This window comes from Asterias amurensis, chromosome 7, assembly GCF_032118995.1.
Source record: "Asterias amurensis chromosome 7, ASM3211899v1".
Lineage (NCBI taxonomy): Eukaryota > Metazoa > Echinodermata > Asteroidea > Forcipulatida > Asteriidae > Asterias > Asterias amurensis.
This window is the reverse complement of record NC_092654.1, coordinates 859,992-886,941: the sequence shown is the minus strand read 5'-3', so window position 1 is coordinate 886,941 and position 26,950 is coordinate 859,992. Positions and strand designations below refer to the sequence as shown.

General features: G+C 38.6%; 2 protein-coding genes across 7 annotated transcripts in view; both read right to left on the bottom strand.

Annotated features, from left to right (window-relative positions):
- LOC139939373 (uncharacterized) overlaps positions 1–26,950 on the bottom strand; it is a 179,335-nt gene that overhangs the window by 125,735 nt on the left and 26,650 nt on the right. The gene's annotated exons all lie outside the window — the stretch shown is intronic.
- On the bottom strand, positions 1,350–10,959 carry LOC139940043 (somatostatin receptor type 5-like). Its single transcript, XM_071936241.1, has 2 exons — positions 8,540–10,959; positions 1,350–7,703 (listed from the first exon to the last, which is right to left on the bottom strand). The coding sequence occupies exon 2, from the start codon at positions 7,614–7,616 to the stop codon at positions 6,444–6,446; it is 1,173 nt and encodes a 390-aa protein (XP_071792342.1). The 5' UTR covers positions 7,617–7,703; positions 8,540–10,959; the 3' UTR covers positions 1,350–6,443.

Genomic DNA, 26,950 nt, shown 5'->3' with positions numbered 1-26,950 from the left:
TTCAATGTCAAGTTTTCAGCTTCTTTACACCTAGCGTGGCGATACGTTTGATACAAACTGTCAACTTAAAAAAACAAAGTACCAAAGTTTGTCACCAGATTTTTCTTCACATAATCAGCCCTATCAAAATGAATTTTTACCAGAGATTGTAAGATGATTCAGTCACCCATCAGCATCATCCAAGGGGTTAACAACCTTAATAATATAGCTAATAACCAAAGAGCAATGACCAGCAAGACAAGCTTCCGACAGTATAACGCAAAAAACTTGACTGTCAAAAGAAGAGCAAGTCGTCAGCGTTTCCAGATATTAAAACCATGTTGCTCTATGGATTAACTGTTATCAAATCGACAGGGGACGTGGTGTGACTTGAAAACCGTGCGTTACACCGTGGATATTAGGGGTCGTGAACTCATCAAGCAAGTCACGATTAACTAAGAATCCGCGGGATGTCTGCCCTGACAGAGTTCAGGTTTATGGTTGGAGACATTCAACATGTCCTTGGGTTCCCCTCAGGTCATTCGTTGATTGGTCCCTCATCACAGAATACCAAAATACGTTGGTTATTCAGGTTGGGTCTGCTCAAAGAAGATTAATCCAATATCAAAAGTGTCAAGTGTTTTCTTAGCGCCGTTTGGAGAGGAGAGAAAACAAAGGTCTGTTGGGTAATATTGATAAAAACTGAGTTAATAATTTTTCAATGTTTTGATCAAACTTGACCGAATATCTGGGTTTTCTTGACACATACTATCTGACACTTTGGAAATCTTCAATAAATCTGGAGATTGCATTTGGTTCCAGCTTCTCAGAGAGGCACTTGATGGATACATTAGATTGATGTGACAAGAGTTTGTCAAATAGAAATTGGAGGCAAAGAATACAATATTAAGGTTGTCTTGGTTGTTCTTGTTAAAGCTGAGCAAAAAAAGGCTGGCATTTCATAATGATTGCAGGGATCGTACTGCCTTGGATGTTTCATTGTGTGGTGTTAAGACGCTTCATTGCCTGGGGCAAGGGTTCCTAGGTTGCCCTTTTCTTGGCATTGATGCCCCTTCAAACAATTCCCTCTAAGATTTGATATCTTCTATAATACCCTAGAAGTAAAATGAAATATTCACAACCACCAATTTTTTTTTAAACAGATGCAAAAGGAAACTGGGTTAACAAATTTTAAATACATTTGTTTGCCCATTTAAGCAAAAAAGAAATTATTTCTAGGATGAAAAAATTCAAACGTGGTCACATGCTTTCTCGATCATATCTCGTAATCCAACTCAATAACAACTCAGATCAAGATGTCACATTTGTCAGTTACTTCTGCTGATGTAGATTTATTTATCAATTACCACGGTAACAGTGGCAAGACTATCAATCAATAACATTAATATATAGCAAAGACCTTTATAATGACTTTAACATCAATCACAGTTACTACGGAAAAAAGAAAATTATTACAAAATAAAAATAAACTTTTTATAAAACACAGTTTTTTTAATGCTGTTTTTTTTTCTCTTTCCTGAATCAAATCTTGCACACCCAACAACCCAATAGTAAATATCCAAATAAAACATTATGTCATCCATTTTGTGCGTTTCTAAGAATAATAATGAACGAATTTCATCACCCACGAATTTCATTCACACACCCACTATTCCACTAAATCGTTCCCTCACTGTCCCTCTCTCCTTAACCCAAACACCACCCTACTGGCCCTCACCACACTCGCAACAGACCCATTAACACATCCATCCAACGTTACCCCCCTCCCCCACCTCAAGGGGAGGGGGGAGGGAGACATCACAACATAAAACACCTGCACTCTCTAAAACCAGTCAATCGTAACAGTCACAAAAACCACACAATACACAAAAACAGTCCCTATCCACACGTAAATATTTTGCTGGGCAAAACAAAACACAATCCCTTTGATCCCTCAGTTTAAGAAGGTCCCATCACCATTACCCACATCAGAAACCTCAGGCTGGGGAGGTGCAGGGCTAAGGAGGGATGGGGGTTAACAAGCACACATACAGGCACCGGAACACCCACACATCACCTCACAATCTCAACTTTCACTCCCGGATGGATTGAATTTATTTAGGCACAAAGCTTCTATCTTCTTAAAGAATCACCATCTCCCTAATGTGAGGAGGGGTGAGAAGAAGAGAGGGTTGAAAACAAAAGCCAATTTAGAGGTATGATATTGGCAAGAAGGGGGCTCGAGGGAAGACTAATCCTTTGATGGAATACCAAGTAGGTTGCGTTGATGTTATTCATAGCATCAGTGTTATTCTGCCCCAGTTAGCCTGTTTTACAGTCACTGAATAAAGGGATCAATATATGGACTGCACCTTGGAGCCCCAACACAGCAACTTGAACTTGAGCAAATTAACAAAATGTATTAGCTCTTCTTTTTAGAAATATTGTGCATTCGTATCAGGGAAGTAGCCCTGTTCAAGGGGAATTTCAGAGCCCAATTTCATGTAGAAAATGTGAGTCATTTTCCATTGAACAACAGAATCTGAGCAAAATCTTTTATCTGATTCTGCGAAAAACCAAACCTGTGGTTCTTTGAAAAACGTCCATGTACATGACCTTTAAAGAAATTCAATTCCAAGTAAATAAATTGGAGCAATATCAAAGGTAATTTCAGCCTTTAAAACCCAATGAAAATACACAAATGTATGAACTCACATCGGATAAGTGTATAAATGAATAACTTCCACTGAAGAACACTCCTAAACAGACCCACTGTATCAAGTTTCCCTGATTGATTAATATGCACTTCAAAATGTATTGCCAACTGCTGACCAAAGTTAAGCTTCTGTAAAAGTAGGAACACAGGTGTGGTTTTAAACACATTTAGTTTCAGTGTTGTGATGACAATAACGGTAAATCCATGACCCTTCAGGTAATTTCGCAACTGAGTCCACAGTAAATACATCCATGGTTGTCAACTATCCGCACATTATGCAAACAGCATTGTATATATAAAAGAGATCATCTCGGATTACTAAGAGCCAATGGCAGTTTGGCCTTTCAAATGGCAGGCTATCAAAACATTTCAATAAAGCTTTGTTCCGCTGCGGGCAACTTTCGCTGAAACTGTGCTAGCTTCATGTATACAACTTGTACAGCCGCAGTCCGCCTGGCACAACATGAACCTCGTATTTATAACCTTTCTGAGCTGAGGAAACAAACATTAAGATAGTTCTTTATCTTTTTATCATGTTGTTTCTGTCAGACAAGGAACTGAACTTTTCCGAGGCCAGACAGTGGATCTTGAGGAATCCTAAGGTTATTTTTCCAAGGGTTTTCAGTTCATGCTTCATCTAAACACTGACAAATGGACCTACAGAAAGTCTCTCAGACTAACTCTTGCTTTGTACTTGTCTGCAAATTCAAAAGATGTATAAAGCATCAAGGTATTTTGATCGTCTAAGAATAGATGAAACTAAGCGACCATAGTTTAATTCTAGCTATTCTAGGGGGGGGGGGGGGACACACAATTTGAGAGAGTTGACTGTAGCGTGACGGCAGTTCCAATAACAGTGAGTTCGCAAGTACATGATTCCAAACAAACCGCGCTTCTCATTTAACACAGTACTACTCACATACCCGTTCAATCACTCACTTCCAGAGAAAAACAAACGGGAAAACCAAATCTTCTTTCACATTTTCATAAACAATCAAAGCATCCCTTGATACTCATTCACACACATATGTCAAAAAAATCACCTGTGAATTAAATAAATATTCCACTATAAAACTGAAAATTCAAACGAAACAAAAGCTTAGTAGATATTCCTGCTGAACCGTTTAAAAAATAAAATTCAAATTTTTAATAAATTATGCTATTATAGTGTAGTATAAAGCTCTATTTGTTTTTGTACATGGCCATATATATTACATATTGGACACAGAGAAATACATGTATTTTAATAACAATTACCACTTTTTTATGTTCAGAATTTACACATTTACATCGGCTAATTTTGGCTTAAGTTCATCGAGCTGCTTAAGCAGATAATATTGCTTAAATAATTTCTAGTGTTTGGAGTATTAAGCGGGGAACCAGCACACATCAACATTAACCATGACTATGTACATATGTAGCTTGCCTGGGTTTTTTTGTCGGTCATTTTATGCTTAGCTAATTTGTGTGCTTAAAAGCAGCTCTACGAAACTGGGCCTGGATTTGAACCATATATTGCACTCTAGGGTGAAACATAATACTGAATGTGACTGATTTATGTTTCCCAAGTCTTGTAGACGAGAGAGACAGAGGTGTTGTATGGTGTGATGAATCAGGTTATGGTTGTACAGACACCTCTGACAATGCAATCAGAAACATGACCAAGATTCTAGATGCTGGTTAGGCTTAATCGACTCATTATGAGGCCATCATGAAGAATTTTAGGCTTTCAGTTCTGTGTAAGTTACAGCACTGATATTAGCTTTGGGGAAATAGCCTATGTTTTGGAGGTTGTAAAACAAGATAGATTGCAGCACTGGTTAATTAAGGTCAACCTGCTGTTAAAAGCGCATTCTCTTTTAACCTATCAAGTATTACACCAATAGGGGAACTGACAGGTTGAATGGCTTCTTACTGGCACAACGATTAAATGAAAACTGCTAACTTACTGATAGCTCAGTTGGTAGAGCGCCGTCAAGTTAATCTGAATGTCGCAGTTTCAGATCCCGCTCTAGACCATTTTTCTTTGTTTTACCTAAATCTCTTTGACTCTTCAGCATTGGTACTGCTTACATTGTTAATGCAACTGTTACATTTAAGCTTCATGATATCCCTTGAATTGGTGGCCTTGGTATCTGGCTAACCATATAACACATGCAAATGGGACAGAACCAAACAGCTTAACTCCACCATTAATGTCCTGGATTGCATGTTATTTGCACAAACACTTGTGTGTCCTCTAAACTGCAGTTAAACCACTCAACATGCATGAAGGAATGTACATTTGTTACAGTGTGCCCTTCAATACATTTGAGTACATGCAAGTCATCAATAAACATCGTTTACAAGAGCTCTCTAAAAAACATTATAGTGCAGTTATTTCTGTACAAAATATTTAAAAAGAATTCCATCCAGTACATGTAGAACCATCCACAAACCTTTGATTAAAGAGACAAATTACATAAAAAATCTCAATGATTTTACATTATTTACACTGGTTGAAGTTAAATTTCGGAACAGGGACAAGTTGTACACAAAGTAGAAAACCCCAAAACACAGAGGGGTGGGGAGATTACATGGACAGGTGGAGCTCAATACTAGCTTTTCGACCCACTGCCATAACAATTTGTATAAATAGAACATAATTACATTAGATTTTGATAGTTTAAGCGGAAGGGGGGGGGCATGGGTAGATTTTCAGTATTAGTTTCCAAGTACGCACTTGTGTTAAGGAAAGATAAATCGTTCTAATCCTCAGGAACAATTTCATCTTGAACCTAACCGGCGACTTTGTCATCATATTACAGCCACACCGATATACAATGTACACGTCAAACAAAAAGTTGCCTCCGTGCAGGTATTTAGTTGCTTGTAAGGATGCAGCTGCATATTAAACAATAGTATTAAATGACAATGGCTAGGGGACGTTTCTCCTCTTGAGCACGTAACATCTAAAGTGTTTGACTTTCTAAATTGAAGTTTAGAGACCTGTGACGATTGAGGCTTAATATAGATACAATATGCTAGTGTAGTGTACATCCACTGGGCAGGGAAGGAGTCCTTCCAAAAAATTTAATTTTTTTTTAATTTTAGAAGGTCTATTGAAATGATGGCCTTTCCACCTTATGATAACCCCTGGAGTTAAAGATTTCAAGGAGCTTCTGTTAACAGTATCTTCAGCACTGAATAAAAGTCTGACAATTCTCATCTATAACTAGATCATGGCTGAATAGTATCATTCCTGTGCTTAAGAGAAGATTATGTCGGATAGTTTTTAAAATAACATTCACCCTTTAATACAAATGTTTTGTAGTTTGTGACAAACACATTTAAAATTGAAACACCCTAACAATCTTGTCCTTTGGGCTATCAAGGTTTTTTCATTAATGTGGGTGGTGTTTTCTTTGTGTCAGTCTGTTAAATGTTTTTGAGGGGTGATTCTGACACTCTATCAGACACTTTTGTTGTTGGTGCAGGTTGCATTCTCTGGAGTATTATTTTTATTCTTTGAAGAGCGTAATTTGATTTTGTCTTTTTTTTTTAATGGACTTAAATATTTTTGGCACTTAATTTATTTTACAGAGACCATCTCACTACTTGACTTTAAAAGCTTGGACTAATGATAATTTGTATACATATTTACAGGTACTTACAGATAAGCCGCTTTAAGTGACTGATTGTTTAGAAACAATGTACATGTACATTTATTTTACATCAAATTTACATCCCTCCTTTTAAAACCATACGTCTAAACAGGATCCTCTCGTGCACCCCGATGTTGCCCTGTGTCCAAATGGACATAATACCCGTTATGCGGTCGCATTCCGTTAGGGTCATTACTGTTACAAGACTTTAGAGAGTTGCGTGTACGGCGAAAGCTGGATGTTCGCATACTGCTCTGGCGCGAGTACATCACATGACGTGATGAGCGTTTACAGAACATAAAGGTGATGTTCTTGCGGAAGTTTTCACCAACGAGGGCGTAAACAATAGGGTTGATGATGCTGTGGGAGTACATGAGTGTCCAGGTTATGATATAGATGAGTATCAGAGCATTACTAGCGTCCTCCTCGGCATCAATGGTGCTGTACACCAACTGGAACACGTAGAACGGTAGAAAGCACAAGATGAATACAATGATGATACAGATGACTAAGATGGCCACACGCCGTGCGGCACGGCGCAGCGTGTTCTTTGAATCCTGCATGTTGCTTGTGAGGAGGTTCTGCAGGATGAGTAAGTAACAAATGCAGACTATGGTAAGCGGAACGCAAAATCCAATGATGATGGTGTAGATAATCCACCATCTTGGATCATCCTCATCATTAGAGGACACTCTAGCCAAGCAGGTACACCATCCATTAACACAGGAGTGCTCAGTGTAGATCCACAACGGTAGGGTGGTGAGTATCGCCACGCCCCATATCATTGCACAGACGATCTTGCCGTTGCGCAAAGTACGAAAATTCATAGACTTGATGGGTAGGCAGATTGCAAAGTACCGATCGATACTCATGATCATGACGAAATAGATGACGAGGAATTGTGTCATAGCGTCATAGGGTACAATGAGACGACACATGAACTTGCCGAAGACCCAGTGGTTGACTCTGAGTTGGTGACCGAGGAACAGAAACGAGATCATGAAGAGGAAATCGGCAAAAGCAAGATTGAGGATAAAGTAGTTGGCCAAAGTCTTCATGTTGGGGAACCTCATTAAGATGAGTATGATGAACCCATTACAGAGGAGTCCAACCGTGCCCAGTATACAGGTGACTATAAATGATATTTGCTGTAGTGACATGAGAAAGCTATTGTCCGGTGGATGTCCGGCAGGGGTAGTACAGTTTGCACAAAACATGGGTGTCAGAATATCGGAATAACCCGCTGTGGTCAACATGATGCTGGTTGATTTATCCATTGGTGAGCATGAAACACAAAGTACTAGCGGTCAATTTCAAATGGTCAAATGCTGGCTGCTGTACTTCTCCTGGTAGCAGCTGTTCCTCTGGAAAAAATCAAATGGCAAGGTCTAGGACTTAATGTCAAGTGGAAAATAATAAGTTTGGATCTATATAAAGGGTAGTGAAATGCTCCACTCAGTGTCAATCAATAAGAGATCCCCCACAAACAGTGTTTTGTTCAAATTGAGAAAGTCAGGGTTGGATGTTGGTGTGTTTCTTTTTATAAAGTGCCGGCTTGTAACCATAGACAACTGAAACGAACAATCCCTTCATCAACCAGTTAATAGCTGTTTATTTTCAGTGAGCGATACAAAAGTGACCCATGGAATTGGTTGACGAAGGGGAGATGAGTTACTTGTTTTCTTTGTTCCAAAGTACGTCATCAAACCATGGCATGTTTTAAAGGCACTGGACACATTTGGTTTTTGTCAAAGACCAGTATTATCACTCAGTGTATACCAACATGCATAAATAACAAATCTGAGAATGTTGTATTTTTATTTTGTCAATTGGTCATTGAGGTCGCAAGAAAAAACACCCTTGTTACACAAATTGGTGTGCTTTCAGATGCCTGAGAAAGGCTTCAGGTCTGAAGTCTTTCTCAGATTAAATAGTATTTTATAGTAAGAAGTTACCTCTTTCTCAAAAACTATGTTACTTCAGAGGGATTTGTTCTTCACAAGGTTTTATAATATTAATAGCTCTCCGTTGCTCGTTAGTAAGTTTTTATGCTACTGTGTATTTTGAGTAAACGTGTCCAGAGTCTTTAAGGGCAAGAAAATGTGTTACTCTGACATTTTTTTCTTTATTTGCCCCACTGTACATACAAAGAATTAGGGTCAAGAAGAATATTGACCTGGATAACTTAAGAAACACTTACCCTAAGTAGGGTGAAACTCTCCAAAGCAACGAGGCGTCTCTATCAATTACCAGCTTTCATTATCACACTCAACCCTCTTGATGAGATGCTAAAAGAACAGAGTTGTTAGCAAGTGTCTCCGATCAACAACCCCTTGAAGTTTTCATCTGAAGAGGACCAGGTTCTCAGCCGTAAAGCGAAATAAGGCGATCAAGAAGATGTATCCCAATCAACGAGATTTGACAAAGGAGTCCAGTTGGCTGGTGTTGCCGGACAATGATGATGGAAATTTCATTAGTGTCTATTTGCACAGTCGGACAGAGTTCTTACGTATCGTTAGCTCTGACTGATTAGATGGCGAGTAAGCGACTGTCGTATAACACAGTTCGATAGGGGAGGGCCGGCGCATCAATGTACACAACTCAAGTACAGGAATTTGTTCGCAATCGGGCTATAATAGATCCGTGTTGACCTTTGTATTTGCAGACAAACAATTATGGGTCAATGGTGCGTCTGTATTGAAAGGATTTGTTAAGCGTTCTTGTGTAAACACAATGATTTATTTCAGTCCAGATGACATTTTCAGGAGTTTGTTATCCGGTTTGTATTTTTTTATTTATTTTTTCAGTAGAGGGTGGGGGGATTGATACGCAGGAAGGTTAGAAGTTTTGTTCTCACAAACTGTGGTTACTTACAACTGGTGAAGTTCTTGTTATGCCGGATGGCCGAAGTAACTCAACACTTTGTCCGTTTCTAAGATAAGAGGAGCTTTCCTCTAGTTACAGAGACCACCCTCTGAGTTACATCCCAAACCAGCAGTTGGCCGAAGAAATCCAAGTCTCTGTGGTGATGTAAATAGAGGTGAAACAGCACGGTCCTGTGGCGAGACTATCCTAGTCACTTTGAGTATGTAGTGGTCACAAAAACCACAACGGGTTGCTTTGACTGTTTTCCTACTAAATGCACGCTTTAATAGTTACACAGCATGGGGGAGAAATATTCAGAGCTTTGAGTTATAACAGCGCTCCTCAAACTCACCGACAGTTCAGATCGTCTTACAAGTACTGCAGACCAACAGGACGAGCACTTACTGAGACGTGATGAAATAGTTTATTGTTCTCTTCAGGCTAGGACAACGCAGCGTGGAGTAACTAGACCAAACAGTACTCATCACACTGTGAAACTCCCTGGTAAACGTGTCAATTTAACGATGACTTCATGCCGTGAAAAGTTTTCCTTGTGCCAGTTCAATTTCAACTCCAGAGTTTTTGTTGTTGTTTTTTTGTCAGCTCTCTATTCTTCTTGCCAACTTGAAGTCAAGCACTGACAATTAAATCCGTCTGGTTTACTAAAACACAAACCACACATGCTGTGTAGACATTGTAGTGGTCTAAGTGTACGGTGCTTGTATACATACTGAGGTTAATAGCTTTCTCCCACGATGAGTTTTTTTTTCGTGAAAAAAAGAAAAGAAACAGAGAGCAGACCCACCACCCACTCAGTTGTTGTATTGACTCTCCGTTGACTTAAGTCCACTGCTTAGCAGAACAGTTGACTTAAACCGATTCGGCTGGGCTGAACCAAAAGCTCATGATGTAACTGTAGAAAACCTTTGGCTTATCACAGACAGTTTTTCAATCGTCAGAACGGTTTTCAAAAATCCAAATAACAGAGTGTTACAGTTTGGTGAACATACCAGCATCAAGTCACACTCCACAAGAAGGGAGGATTTGGACTCGGAGAAACCAGCTGGAAAACTTGAAAATCTACAGCTGAGATCTGTTGCCGTTTCCACTCTGAAATCCTCAGGTTATTGCTGAAGTTATATATTGCACAAACACAAATTCTACTCCAAGAAAATCAATGTGGTAACAATGCCACTTCTGGTGTTGTGTACTGTAGGTGTGTTGGCACAGCCTTGCCGACACAACTTCATTTACACAAGATTGACTGAATGAAACACACAGGGAGCACCCGGCTGTATATATACACACACTGCAGCCTTCATCAAGCCTGCCCTCAACTTGGGCTATAGATTAGGCTGACAGGTTAAAAGGGGCGGGACTTAGTCAAGAAAGTTAATATGCAAATTAGTTGTCACTGCACTGGAAGGAGTCATTCATGATACAGGGGTGTGCAGGTTTGTTTTTGTTAGATGGGAGGGGAATGGTTTGTAAGTTGCCATAGGTTGGGCTCCACAACTGCATCAACCATACTACAGCAATGACGAGATATTATGTCCAAACAATTCAAGTGAAATTAAATTTTGATGAGTTTTAATTATTGAGTGTGTGTATACTGAAAAGTAAAATTTATAGCAGAAAAATATCATAAATGAGGTCGGTCAGAGATACATACATTTACTTTAATAATGCCTACTATACATGGCAAGTAGACTAATTTACAAAACATGTTGCAGATTATCTAATACTATGTGAAGGACAAAGCTACATTCAATCCGATTATAGAGGAATTTCTTATAAATCCTAATGTGTCATATCAGTTTACTATGGTATCAGATTAAAGCTGCTTAGCCCAGCATCAATGTTATTCATGTTTGTTCAGGTGAGCTGTTTCTGTTCTGTCTTGTTGTTGTTCTCCTTTTTTTATGAGTGTTGGGGTGGGGTGGGGAGGGCAGGGAAATAGTTGTTACTTTAACAAATAATGATAAAACAATAATAATACTGAGTTCTTATACAGTTATTTAAAAAACCGGATGGACAAGTGCTCAGTACTTTTTCCTGCAAGGCATGTGGAGCTACGCTTTGAAGTATGCAACCTTTTTTTCTTTACATAGCACCATGTAATGGTTTACAAGGTTCTGTGGCACAATATGCTGCTGATCAAACCAGAAACACCGCGGTGAACCACATAGACTAATTGTGGGTTTTTTTACACATTCCCCTACCAAACCCAAAGCTTATTTACATGCAGTTTAAAATTTTTAACTTTAGAAAAAAAACAAGGGAGAATAAACTTACCCACACTTGATCGACTCAAAGGCCAATTGAGGTCCTTGCATGTTAAATTATATACTCAACAGCTGATTCCCATACCACACCCTCAAAAGTTTTAACTTGCCCTTTCCCCTTCATTTTCTCCAATTAAAAACAAAGTGATGACGCTCTGAGGAGTCCAAGCTTGCGTTTATTTGGGCAGCCGACAGAGTAATTCAGGTGGGCAGAGCGGGCCCTCTTCATACTAACGTCCCCGTCAGGATAAAGCTCCCACACCTGGTCAATTTACCGCTAGTTTAGCGACCAAACTAAACAACCCCCTGGGTCAGTGACATTTCCATCCAATCAAATTGACACTCTCAGGCGGTCATCGTGGACAAATTGTCTTACAAAACACTTATCAATTAAGACAGTAATATTTCACTTTCAGGAAACTCCAGAACTAGGCAGAATACTGATCACTCCAGGAATATCCAAACCACTTTTGCCGCTTTTGAGATCATTGCAAGTTATCTTACTTCGTACATATGTGGTCTAATTTTGACGTCATTGCTCAAAACACTTGTTGGATTGGAATTGTGTCTTGTTAGTTTTAAATAAGCTAAATAAAGATCTGAAAGCAAGTGGAAAAGTGAAGTTTCCAACCAACAAAATACTTCATGAACAATGACTAAGAATTTTAAATTTTAACGAATTATTAGATCTTATGGGGAGGTTTCAAATTATTGACACGTTGACCATTCCTGCCTGGATTCTATCCATGTATATCAACCATTCAACAATAAATTTAAATTTTATTAGTATAAATGGTTCTTCTGGGGTGTAACTTTCAGTACTTGTTAAGCCTCTTTCATACAAAAGGTATAAATTTATTATTTTTCGATCATATAATGTATTTAAACAGGCAATATGAGTGTGTTACAAATATGACTTGACAAAATGCTTGACATAATTTTGTTTCTTATTACATGGCGGCCATTAATTATGCTCAAAAGAACAAGAGCCACAAAATGGAGTAATAACAACAACTATCTCTTGGCTAGGAGTGTCTATTATACATGCTAAGCATATTGACAAGCAATTGTTACCAGCTAGATTGATGTGTAGTAAACATAACATGTGACTGATTCCCTGCTAAATTTAACTCAGGTACAGAAATTTTGAGACAAATTGATATTTTTGTCCCATGCTGAACAACTACATTTAAGATAAAACTGTGACGTGCACAGCCTAGTCTACAAGCGTCACTTTCTCTCTTGCTTGCTCGCAAAATTTGTATTCAAAACACGGGAAGTTCTTCACATTTCACTAAGTATCTGGATACAAGATAAATAAAAGGTATTGAGGTCCTTCCTCCATATGTGACTATCGTTCTTACGCCCCAAGCTATGTCACTGAGTACACCGCTATTCTCGTCAAGCCAAAGTTCCATTCAAGCATTGAATATCGGCTTCTAATTATAAAAAAACTGAACACCTAACACCGCCTTATTTAACAGCCAACAAAATTCTTTTCGTTTCACTGAAGCGTTAGTGAGTGGACATAGCCGACAAAATGGAAATGACCTTAAGGTGACGAGAATGTGACGACTGTTGTATAGACCTAGTAATTTGCCACCATTTTCTGTATTGTAGCAATTATAAGTATAGCTGACAAAATGGAAATGACCTTAAGGTGACGAGAATGTGACGACTGTTGTATAGACCTAGTAATTTGCCACCATTTTCTGTATTGTAGCAATTATAAGTATTGATTGACTTTGTTATATAAAAATTGGGTCGACTACAGCATGGTGCCTAAAGTTTCATGACGCTTATTGGTGAACAAAAATCAAATTCTCACCACCTTCCCAAATGCCCTGTGATTTTGTTGTCATGCCCTTTGCAAAAATCCAATACAAATTAAAATTGTCCTCATAGAAGTGCCCCTTACCAGACAAAAACTGTTGTGCCCCCCCCCCCCCCAGAATGAAATTTAAGGCCTGCATCTCTATCATTTTGAAATTTATTCCACGACCGCCATGCATCCAACCTCTCGTGAATCTATCTCTCTCTCTCTCTCTCTAATAATGCCGAATGTGGGTGCTGATCAAACCCACATAGCGATGTTTTCACAGCTCAGAATAATTTATACCAAGACTTTCCAATCAGATGAAAAAGCTACCAAGTTTATTGCAGCTATCGGACCATCTGGATCAACAGCGAAAAACTTCTGCCCTGGACACAACCCTCTCATCAATCCAGTTCAGGTTATCTGGCCAGAATAAAGGACAGATTTCACAACAGCAAGCACTGGAGGGGGCAATTTCAACACTCACTTCTGAACTCCAGAGTCTTGAAATTACATTTGGAGTGAAGAGCAAACATCCATTTGCATACTGTTGCCGGTGGCGGCCTACAAGCCGCTTCATTCAAGTCAGTAATCTTCGACAAGGCCTAGTAATCAGCTACTTATAGAAGTCAATTTAAGTTAGTTGATTGGACAAAAATAAGAGAGAAACTTTACAATGAAATCAGCAAAGATGTTCAGAGTTTAGAAAGCCATGTTCTTTGAATATTTTACTAAAAAAGGTGACACGCAAATGCTCAGGTACGTTTGGAACAGCACTTGGTGGGTTTTGTTTTGAAATGTTCATCCACTGGAGATATGACTGACTGAAAAAGAGGTCAGAGAAAACAGTAGAACCTTGAAGTGAAAGCAATTAATTTATCCAAACTATGCTTAAGTGACCCATAAGGAAACCTTCTTTTCTACCCTGAAATGAATATTCTACTAATTGTTTTCAACAAACCACATTACTTTTTTCTTAGCCTTTATAAATGTGTACTGTGCAAAGATGCCATCTACGCAGAACTTTATTTTGGAGTGGGTGTTCCAACTACACAACTTTTCCATTTCACAGTGAAGTTGCGACTTCCCTAGGGGCAGAATATGTGGGTTGGCCACAGACGGCGTTTTGAGCGAGCCTGAGCGAAAGATATCATCTGCTGTACATGTAAGTTATCAATGCTATAAGCTAGGCCCGAACGAACCACCAAGGGGTAGATCCAGCACTTCTGAGTTCCCCAGGTGCCCTCAAGCCGATTCGCCAAGAAGACAACATGTAATGAGAAACATCGCTGGTTATATTTGTCCATAATGCTGAAACCCAGGGGTGAAGTTTGCTGAACAGAAAACACACAGACAAACAATACCGAGATATTTTTGGTCTGGAACGATCCAAGCTACTGAACTGAGAATCCCTCAAAGCATGAAACAAATAAAAAGGTACATTCTTAACCCTCACAACATCCACCTAAACGCCACCCCTCCCCCAAATCCTTCGAAATTAGTTTCTTGGTGTTGCTTGAATTCTGGGTCCCCATCGTCAAACTAACCAGACTTCTAAGAGGTGTGGGTGTTGTGATCACATCTGCCTAGGGATAGTGGAATTCAGTACAGTTTTAAGACACGGTGCCTGGGGTTTAAGGGAAGGGGTTACCTACTCAAACTTCACTGGATAGGCTTGTTGCTACCCAATTAAAAGTATATTGAATCACATGCTAGTCAGGCCGTGTTTTGATTGGTGGCTACAGCTGCGGCTACTGCTTGACCGTGGCGACATCATGCAGTGAAGTATAGGACACCCTTAGCAACAGTCTTAGCCATACCTGTAGCTGCCAAAATCAGATACGGCCATACATGCAATTTGATTTCCATCAAAGACAAAAACTAGTGAACTGCAATGTCTCCTTCAAACAAACTAGTTGGGAAGAAAACAAACCTAAATCCATACTTTCCACTGCACCAATCAGATCATGCAAAAGTTGGGGGGGAGTAAAACCCAAAAAGCGAACCATCGTTTGAGAGTCAACACATTTTCTCAAGTCTTCAGAGATTTTCATCCTATGGAGCCACAGGTAATTCTCAGACATTCTCACTCTGAGTGACGCAGCCATTTTTTCTCCCAGGTGTTATATTTAAAGATTACAATTTTTTCAACAATTTTCACAAGTTAGTTTTATTGTGTATTATATAGTATTAAAACAATCAAACGGATCAAAACACCAAAGGTTCCCTTTAAGCAACCGGGCAAGTGAATAATAGGACAAGCTCTGGAGACCCTACAGCTATTCCTCCAGCTCTGTCCTTTCTTGTTTATCTCTTGACATGAGATGAGGACTTGCACAATAAACATCTCTATGTTCTTCAGTAAATGTATTCTGTCCTTGAGACAGAGATCTCATCTCAGAGTTTAACCAGGGAGTTTAAAGGTACTGTCACTCATCGCGCATAAAAACCAAGTTGGTAATGAGCAATGGAGAGCTATTGATAGTATAAAACATTGTGAGAAATGACTCCCTCTTAAGATACGTAGTTTTTGAGAAAGAGGTAATTTCTTACTCAAATTATAAAAGACTTCAGGCCTGAAGCCTTTAATTATGCATATGAAAGCACATGTATTAGTGCAACAAGGTTTTTTTAATCTTTCGCTATTCTCTTGCAACTTCAATGACCAGTTGAGTCTAAGTTTTCACAGGGATATTGTATGCATATATATATATGTTGGGATAAACCAAGTGAGAATACTGGTCTTTGACAATTACCGAAAATGTCCAATGCCTTTAACCAGGAAGTTTAATACGTGTACTCTACACTGTCGACGACGCACACAACACGCACTGAACCTGAAGCGGTTTGGGATTGGCCTCGGGCATTTAGTGCATAAAATTTGATTAGTTTTTAATTTATTTGCAGCACATTTATCTCCAACAAAAATATTTTAAGCTCTGCGTGTTTACTGAATCCATCCAAGTTGGAGGTCATAGGGGATATCGGACTCCACTTCACCGTACTTACTCTTAACTCTTTTTAGGTCATAGTTTAATTTTACCTCTAAAAAATTCTCTTCAACAAATTTGACCACTGGATTTCTTTTTTCATAAGGGTATGAACAACGTTCACATTTGCTAGGAGATGTGCAAACAAAATGCTTGAATTTTTGTCAAAATTATTTTGAAGAACATTATTTTAAAGAACAAAATTTTAAAAACGTTGGACGAACTTGAATTGTCAAAATTTTTCAATATTTTGATGTTTTTTTATTACGAGTTTTGTCAAAGTGTTAGATACTGTGCCCCAAGAAAGCTAGATTTTTTTCTCAGTCTTCCATTCATTCAGTCTCCCCAAAGACAGGCACAACTTCTTCACATAGTGTTGACAGATGCTTATAACTGAGTGTTCTTCAGCCTACGTACAATGGTGCAAGAGTCACACACAGTTTAAAATGGTGAAACGTAGGATTGCTACATGCGTAGAAAACCTCATTTCCTCCAACCCATCGTCATCGCCAGACCACTTTTCTTACAATCGACGTGAAAAGGCCATCGGCAATTAACGTCTACCGGTTTGACAGGCAACCGGAAGGAGGACAGCAACATGGGGGAACAAACCCAAGGATCGAGGCCCCTGACGGGAAACGAAAAACTGTGAGATCTCTGCCAAATGGCCACGGACATGACGGAATGATTTAAGAGGACGCGACAACCCCGAGGGGCAAAGAAGCTTGAATGGACATCCGAAGTACTGGTACAAAAGTCGCAGGCAGGAAGATTTTTCAAGACAGATAACGTCACCTGAGGACTGAGGACTGAGGACTGAGGACTGCCAAGTAGAAAAAAGTCAGCGACTATTGGAAGATGAGGTTTCTTGGGTATAAGTCCACGTAAGTGATGTAACAAATGGTTTTCCTGTACTAGAGATACAATCTTTCCAATGAATACATCTAGTTGGGTTATGTAATGGCTTGTGACAATTCAATCGAGAGAATCACAAAGGGTCTGAAACATTCACCAGACAGTGCTCTTCCCTTCTACTGATAAGGATTGTAAAAAAGGCTGGATTTAAAATATTAGGTAATCAGACTACATGAGAGCGGAGTGTAAGGTTGCACTACAGACTCTTTGTTTCTTTCTTTAATATAAATTACCATGACAAAAACAACCCTTATGTTCCTAAAACATAATCATTGAAAGTATAAAAATAAATAACCCCCAAGTTTGTACTTTCACCCAAAAGGAAGGTGTGCTGCCATTTCCTTTTGGAGCTACTTTTTTTCTGACAGAGAAATCCCAGGATGACATTTTCCTTATCCTTAAATTTTTTTACCAAGACTTTTAAATGATGGTATTTCAAATCGATTCTATACAAAAGACCCTTAGGGGTAGTCAAGTTGAGGATCTAGCGAGTGGGTTAAATGAGATATAAGTGCAAACTCAGTCAAGAGAGATGTGTCGTTATTAGAGCACATCCCGCACACCTCTTCAATTCTTTCTCCTTCTTTTTCATCCAATTAAGAGAAGAGCCAACGTATATTTATTTTCCTGATGGTTTTAAAAGTTTCAATCCCGGTTTTATATCAGCCAAGAAAGTGTTGCCTGATCTTCTAATGTCCTCTTTCCAAACCATCAATTGCATCAAGCATCAAGAGAAAATGTTTGCCGAGACAGGTCTAATTTCTTTGAGCTAGTTAACAAAAAACTCATATTTCTGGTTACTTAAGCAGAAACATTAGCATAAGCCCAAGCCAATTTCACAGACTAGCAAGAAAGACAGGCAGCTCGAATGCAGGTAAATATGGATTTGCATTTTTATGTCAGTCAATTGCTTCCCGCATAAGATCTTGGTTCAGTAAATTTCCCTTGAATTTAGGTTTTGCTTTTCCCTGTGGAAGCAGAGATTGGTCATGGCCTGTTAATGGAAGATGCAGTGTACTGGTATCTCTGAGGACTACGCCAACACTTGTTGCCCATTATTTCAGTCTTTTTGAATTCTTACACAAGCACTACATTCTCACCTGTTATAACATTTTGCGCCACAGAAGTGGCCTTACTGTGGCCTTAACACACATCTTAGTGACTACACTCATCGCTGCTCAAACTAACATCATGCAATCAACTGTGAATTTGGGTTATCAAAGTACTGTAATTAGGAATGAAGTTTGTATTTGATTTGAGACAATATTTGTCGAAAAGATGTCCCGTGTGATGTGACAAAACAGGATGTGCATTGAAAATGGGTTTGCTCAGCATCAAGAGAACGCAACTTCCTGTACCTGCTGGATGGTACCACACCAAACTGTTAGTGTTATAATGGTTATAGGGTACAAGACTTGGCTAATCCCTAGATCTAGAAAACGAAGCCACCTGAATTTCCAGAGACAATTCACATACGCTCTACATTAAAAGAATGTGAAAAAATTCTTTTATATTACTGATTTTTTTAAAACAACAATTTTTGCCAAATTGTTCGAGTTGTTGTCAGTTAGGTCAGTTTGCGGGCAAGCCACCAAATAAAAATAACATCAGCAATGAATAAAACCAGGTTTTTACTTGTTATACATCTCTTCAATTTCAATTTACACCTGCCCATACGCGGTCAAAAATAATTGGAATTAATTTCACACAGAGAATTCCTGCTTTATTCAGAGAGTTAAATACTCACAATAACAAATATGAAAAGGGAATGTTCTCTCTCTAAGACAACACAGCACAGGACTCAATGGCTCAGGGATGAGGGCTGGTGGAGTCATCTACCGCCTACGTCAATTTACTATTTCCGTTTTTTTAGTAGGATTAACTTGTCATCCTCACCGAATCTCACTAACCGTCATACCTCATTACGCTCACCGTGAAACGAACGAGGGAGTATATGATTGGAAAGTGCTAGCAACATTTCATCACAAACCACTCACTATTATGTTTGGACATAGAAACAAACTAACAATAAAAAAAAAGACAATTTGATGCATACAAGACTCCATTAAGATCCAGGAATTAACTCCATATTTCAAATTGGATGACACAAATTTGATTATACATTAGTCGTCTCCCGCTGTGCAGCTTTCTCAGAGGAGAGTCATCATTTCTCAGTAATATTCTGCATCGAGTCTGCCCAAGTGCCTAACTCCCACATGTTTTTTTTACACTAATTGCAGACTAATGATCATAATTTGTTTCTTACCCACTGGAGAAATTAGAAGAATTGGCATAAGGGGAGGGGAGATTATAAATAAAAGTATTAAATTGTAAATTTAGATTGTAACTAAGTTGCCAGAAGGTTCAACCATCAGATCAAATTACACATTCTTTAAAATGGGGCTGATTTCACAATGCAACAAATTCATCGCAAGACAAATTGTAAGTATTACCACAGGGTTTTGTATTGTGACATCACACTTTACTTAGCAACTATGATTGATTTGCCAATCTTAGCTCTTTGTGAAATCGGGCCCTGGATGGCAGATTGGTGTCTTGCCTTGTTTTCTTCCATTATGGACCCCTGTGTGATTCCCACCAGAACCTCCCATGTGGATTTGGTTTTCAATCCCCAACTAATAACTTTGTATTCTTCCCATTAAGCTTTTCCCTCCCACATCTGAACATTTCTTTGTAGTTTTTTCTTTAAAAGATTTCTACTGTCAACAAAGTTGGATCCCCTCGGCTCCAATTCTAGAAATAGATACTAAATAATCACTAACCCTACAGTGAAGATTGGTTTCAGATGAGTAACCGACTAAAATAATCTATCAAACAAGGGAAAAAACACTGCCCCCAAGTGGCCAGTGTTGTGATCAAAAAGGTCTATAAACATCCTTGTTTATCAACATAGCAACCTTCATAAAATTGTTTTTTAAAATTCCCCTTTTTTTGTCCCAAAGTACGGATGGCACAACAAGATCTAGCTTACGGGGAAAAGCTGTCACCGGCGCGTTCCATTACATCAATTCCGTTGAAACAGTGGTGGCTGAGAGTCCCAGTGACGTTGCTGCCTATGGTGTCTTGGGGGTGGGGGCAATTTTGTTCTTGTTAGTAGTGTGTGTACAGTGTACATCTTACTGTCATGATAACATGGCAATCTTAAGTAGGATTTTCAGCTTTGGCAACTGGCCTTTGCTGTCCTTCAGGCAGCATTTAGCATCATAAATCACTGTGTTTATACAGGGAAAACTATGGCTTTAGGAACTGATGTTTGTTTTGAACAATTACAAATAATGTGAAGGAATGAACGTTTGGACTTTTCCTATGACTGCTGTAATGTACATGGACTAAAAAAAAAATATATATTTCTCCTTTTTTCTCTCAATATTAATAACAATGAAACATTAATAGAGTACTTAATGCGAGGGCCTCAAGGCACTTCACAGATAAAAACAGAAGCATAATCTTAAGCAAACAGCAAAAGGTAAGCCAAAATACAAGTTAAAAGAGTTGTTGTTTAGAGGCATTTGGCTTTTGTTAATTTAAGAACACATTCTATTTGCATAAGATTTGTTGCCATGTTCCCCTTCGCATCATTCTCTCCTTCATCATACTCTATCAAACCCTACCAAAGATCGAACAGCTCATCCAGGACAAAGTAATATGTGAAAGTATGTATAGTCAATCTAAAGTATAACTAACAGGGGTTTGCAGTAACACCACATGTGAATATTTCTAATGAGTAGTGTTGGTTCTGAAAAGAACCGGTGGTTAACGACTCAACGTTACGATTCAGTCAATTGTCTTCAGTCAATCTAAAGTATGTTCATCGGATCTCAATCCAAAGCAATTGCTGACTTCCTAAAATTTCAACCGACTACTTCCCCCACCCAGTCCATATCATTCCTAGTCAAGCTCAAAATGGCCCTTCTCAAGTAGACGTCCCTGGTTCTTGTTGACAACCCGTGTCCTTTGTCAGCATTGATAAAGCACATGATGAGCCCCCATTCACCATGACGTCATTAAACAGTGTCACTGACGTCACTGTCATCTATAAGTAGGAGTTGACGACAAGAATACTCTTCTTCTCATTGTCGGCATCGAGAAAACTCAAGGCTGTTTAGTGAGGACGTGAGGAACGTTCTCTTTTTCCCTCTCGTCAATCTCTTGAGCTAATTGAGCACAACAACCATGTTTGTTTATCATTTGCAATTTATGTCTTTTGAATACAAATTGATATCAAGTAAAGCATCCTAATGATCTGTGAATAACAACTCTGTGCTGAATAAAAGATGACATTTAAAATGAAATACAACTCAAGTAAACAACCTTCAAAAACCAATAAACAGTTCATTTCTTATAGGCAAATCGTGATGTTTTCCCCGCATTACAATTATTTCCAGTTGATGAATTGTAATAAATAACTTGAATTACTGTGCCTAAAATAATAACGTTTTCCACGAAATGCCTTTGAACTTGTTTATTTCAACTTTAAAAAGATGCGCTGAAGAAGTACATTTATATGTCTAGTTTGATTACATTTTTCAAATGTCAATATCATGTTTCAGGAAGCTCCCAAGCTCCTTGATAAATGACATACATATCATTGGAAGGTCAGCCAGTAACTTGCAATGGATCATTAATTCACCGAGTTATAAGGCACCATACAGTGCCATGTCTGCTCTATGTTCTGACAAATTTATCTTCTACTAGCCCCTCCTGCTCAGAGGCTAAGAGTCTGTAGACTTATCCTGCAAATTGAGATTTTTCTGTATACAACCACCTTGTGAGTTAAAAGATGTGCATAGCAATGGTAAACTCATACCAATACTAGGGCTAGATAGCTCAGATAGAAGAGCATCAGCACATTAATCTGGAGGGCATTGGTTCAAATCCTGCCCTACCCAATTTGTCTTTGTTCAACCCAAAATCAACAACATAACTGTTCAGAGATTTACACATAGCTTAGCCTACATGGTATAAAGATGGTCATTGTGGATAAACTTCTCTTGATACATCTTTTGCTTGAAAGGCTTCAGTTCTGAGAAACAAGTAAAACAATTGGTTTGGATCTCACTAGTATGAAATCCAATGCTTGAAAACAGTGATAGGGGTTTTCAATATTACAACTGATTGAGCATCAACTTTCACTGGATTGTTATTTTATGCAAAAATTGGGCAACACAAAGTGCTGATACTAGTTTTTGATGATTACTAAATTTCGTTTGCATTCTGTAAGCTGCTACTCCTAAAAATTAAGAAAATAAATATCTTGCCAGATCTCCTTTTTTTCTGCATTTCACAGAAATTGTTGCCTGCGGCAGTTTTTCAACAGTGAGGGCCTGAAGGCAATTCTTCCTTCAACCACAAAGAGATAAATTGCTTGATGTATTTGATTTCAAGATGAAAATAGTGAGGTAAACAGACTGAAATCATAATTGAGGTAACGCAGGCATGCCATTTGGCTATGTCCATAACTATGGAGTTATTATTACACAGGCCAGACTGATGGTTTGGGTTACTGGTGAATTCGAGAATGTCTCCACAAAGGTTCTGTCAACTTTCCCCATACACAACAAAGACAGGTAATCTTGGTTTATACCGTGATTAAAGAGAATTTTATGCATGGATGCAGTTTTATCCAAGGACTTTGATCAAGTTTTCCACAAGAAAACAAGAAGATGTTTCCCAACAGTTTCTCATAAGTACAGATTGACAAACTAAGTATAAATACATTGTTGAAAACAAAAATGCTTACAAAATCATTCTAGGTAAATTTGTTAATTATTTGTCGTAAAAGAATCTTTTTTCTACGAGACAGCTAACACTCAATATGATACAATCGTACAAAGGTTTGCTTAAATCTGAAGGTTTACATCATGCAAAAGCTTGCCCTGAGCAAAGTGACATTAGCAAGTAGCAACTGTCTCTATAGTCTGATAAATTCAAATTGCTGTAACTTATGACTGAAGATATGGTACCAGACAATATTCAAATCTTACTCCCCAATTACTTATTACCATGGTAACATCAAATTTCAAGACACAACTTCAGAATGCTCAGCCCAAAACAAAGGAGAAGGAAATCTTTTTGATATCAACAAAAGGCAGCTGCTGGGTAAGTCATCTTAATATCCCAACCCTCTTCCTCATCTACGATGGATAAAAAGTACCATGCTCAAGGGCAAGCCTTGACCCATCGCAGGAACTTCTTTTTTCACTGCTTAGTCAATTGTTTTTGTATAGTCTTCTTACCCGAAGGCTTTGAGAAGAAACAAATACCAACGTCGAGGCCAAGCAGGTGTTGCTAGGGTCAGGTGAGCAAACTCTGCTTCCCCCTCAAGGAAAAGCATTGGTAGTTTTCAAGGAAAAACTCTGACTGGGATACCACTTGGACAAAGGTGGAGTAATGCCCTGGATTTATACAGGATTTATGCTCACGGTGGACAGACTGATGGTCGAGTACAAACATTGAAAAGAGCATGGCCAAATTTCAGGAGGTAAAAATATGTTTCAGCTGAAAGGGTACGCGGTAGCAATTCTATCAACACCCAAAACCAGGCATACCAAGAGCTGCTTTTTATGAAGAAAAACATATTGGAGTGGTTGAGAATTCTTACACTGGATAATTCAAGGTACTGATAATAAGTGGGTCACTATTACATAGCATTGCGTAGTACCTGCTGTAATTGACAGCAAGCGCCCCCACAACAAAAATATTTACATCTTGAGTAAAACACATCAGCAAATAAAACGCATGACTGTGATTACACAACAAAATTAACATTCCTTCCTTGACATTTGATCAATGTGACCTCATGAGACCTGACTTGTAAGAAGGGTAAATTGAAGACAATCAGTAACCAAACATTCTCTTTGTCAATGAAAATCAATCATCTTAAAGTGTGAAGATGAAGTAGAAAGTTCGAAACCCATTAATGTCCGCTGGCCCCAGGGAAGGTATCCCAATCCAATAGAAAAGACTTAAGACTTTGAGAGACTTGGCATTAATTGTGCAACCTTCATGATGAGACTCAGGGTCTCATTCTCTAAACTATCCCATAACCCTAATGGAGTGTCATGACAGAGTGACCTGTGGTTGGATTTCACAAAGAGTTAGGATTAGTCTTATCTTGAGTTAGGACAAGTTACTTGTCCTTTCTTTCTTAGGACTAGCATAAAATATCTCCTAGGACTAGTACACCAAACTCCAGTTCCAGTGGTGGTTCGATCCCTGGAAAAAAAGGAAAAGGTGTACCTAAGAAACTTAATTGGTTCTAACCACTCAGGGTACCTGTAAACGTAGAGGTAGATTACTTGGCTACTACTAGGGCTGCATACTCCTGAGAACTTGAGATGATTTCAGGAACACCAACTTTTTAAAGATTTTAAATTTGGATCCTGCATGAACAGCTATACAGACATTGACCCTCTGTTCCACAACTTGCTTTTCACTTATAAATATAAGGTGTTTTTCTCGTATAAGTCCAAAAATATTTGTAATAAAAATAGTCACACAATGGGTCAGAAACCCTTTCTATAATAACAGTAAGGAACATACAGGCCCTTGTTCTACATGAATCTGTCTGTCCGTACTATGCATGTACATCAATATTAATCTAATCAACAAGAAGTACACGCTATATTAGATTCCAAATCTGAAATCTAATTTGCAACCCTGGCAAACAGACTCCCGAGAAAGCTCATCAAATTTCCAACGATTTCTGAAATAATATTTTGATGTCACAATGCAAAGGCTAAATATGATAGCTGCTCGTAGAATTGAACAAGAATAAATTCCTATGTTGTTGTGTCAGTGAAGAAACCTACATGTAGTATCTTCTGAAATAGCACTTCCGTTTTGCAAGTTTGTAATCGTCAAAATGCTGTACCTTAAAGCATGGCTGTACACATAAAATAAATACACACCAAGATTTTTGCACAGATCACTAAACAGTGTGTTCCACAACAGTGGGTGGGGTTCTAACCAAAGAGCCTCCACTAGACCAGCAAGCTCACCTAGTGATAGAGCGTCCAATCCTATAATTCGCAGCATGTTCAACAACAGTTTAACTAAGTGGGATTCGAACCCCAGAGCTTCCATTACAACATCAAGCTCACCAAGCGATTGAGCATCGTGTCCTATATTGAACAGTATGTTCCAAAACCGTTTAAATTTAAATAGTTCACTGGACATGAATACCCATATGATTTCATTTGACCATTCACTAGGCATTTGCTCATGGTCTCATCCTTAAATTATACATCGCTAGAATCACTAGCACCAATCCTACCACATCGCAACTTTAAAAAGGCAGAGTTCAATTAGACCAGTCAGAACTGTTTATCAGTATCAAAATGGAGGGACACAAAATAATCTCAGACAAACATTTACATAAATCAACTGCTAGTTTTTAATTGATCCCCAGTGAGTGAGTGTTCACCTTATAAATTAGTATTTGTTTAAGAGTCTGGTAGTTTTCATCCATCATTGTACATGCCATTCCACTGGAAATGAACAACCTCCTCCCACTCCATTCCCAACAATCGCCACTTTTGCAAAAGAATTCCATCTCCGATGAGCGCTTGGATTTTTATTGATCTTTTGCTGGAGACTCCCAGATTTCTTTAAGTCGGGGAAGTTGTTATTTTCTTGTGGGTGAAACAAAATTGCAGAGAACATTCCACAAAGAGGCAGCATTTATACATAACCTCAATCCAGGAAATTATGTGTCTTGCGGCAAAGTCACAATTCTTTTGAAAGCACAGACTTCATAATGTTGTGCATTTCATACACAATGGTGACATGCTCAACATTTAAAACTGTTAATATTTAACCATTTACATGGCTCCTCATTTCCAGAGAGGAGATCCTTCACAGTTGACAAATCACAGGGCAATTTCATGCAGTTTAACAAAAGATATCATATAACCAATTTCCTGAACATTTTTCAGGACTTCATGGACATTTCTTATAAAGGATTAACAATATCAACTCTCCTTCACTAAAAAAAAACAATATTCATAACCAAGAAGTTAACCTCTTAATAACTACCCATCAAACATTTAAATTTGGTGTTCATAATCATCAGGTCTCAATAACAACAAAAACCTGTAGGTCACAACTTAATACCGTGGGAAAACAAGCATTACTAAAACACTAGCTTTAATACCATGGGAAATTCACATCCCCCTTCCCAAATCCCACCACAAAAACAAACCACCTACATAAACCAGATCATCACATTCGGCTCCCTATAAAAAAATCTCTGGTTTACTTCCAATTTGTAACAAAATGCCTTGCTGGAGAGGAAACCAAAACTCTGAGCCAAAAACAAATACATCAGCAGTATCTCTGCAAGCCCACGTCTTTCACCCCACAAAGAAAGCAAGCACGCCACGAGTGACACCATGGTATTATGCGCAGATTGAGGCCTGTACGAAGTGAAACCCTAAACGCCCCTTGACGCTGCTGACTCCGAAAGAATTCTTCACCGGAAGCCAAGGCCCCGTTTAACCAATCAGTAAAGACAAACAGATCCTTATGGTGTGTTTCCTAGCGGTCTCTTCACCAAGAAAAGCATGCGAGTAACAATAGCACCGAACCATTTGTATATAAAGCAACGGAAAGTATTGTTTTCCTTTCTTCATCACACACCATGCTTCCAACGTCCCTACTCAGATTATCCGAGTCACGAACAGTAAATTGATCTCAAACCCACGTTGGTTTACCTACTC

Coding starts and splice junctions, on each gene's coding strand:
- LOC139940043 (XM_071936241.1), bottom strand. CDS start 7,616: ATGGATAAATCAACCAGCATCATGTTGACCACAGCGGGTTATTCCGAT.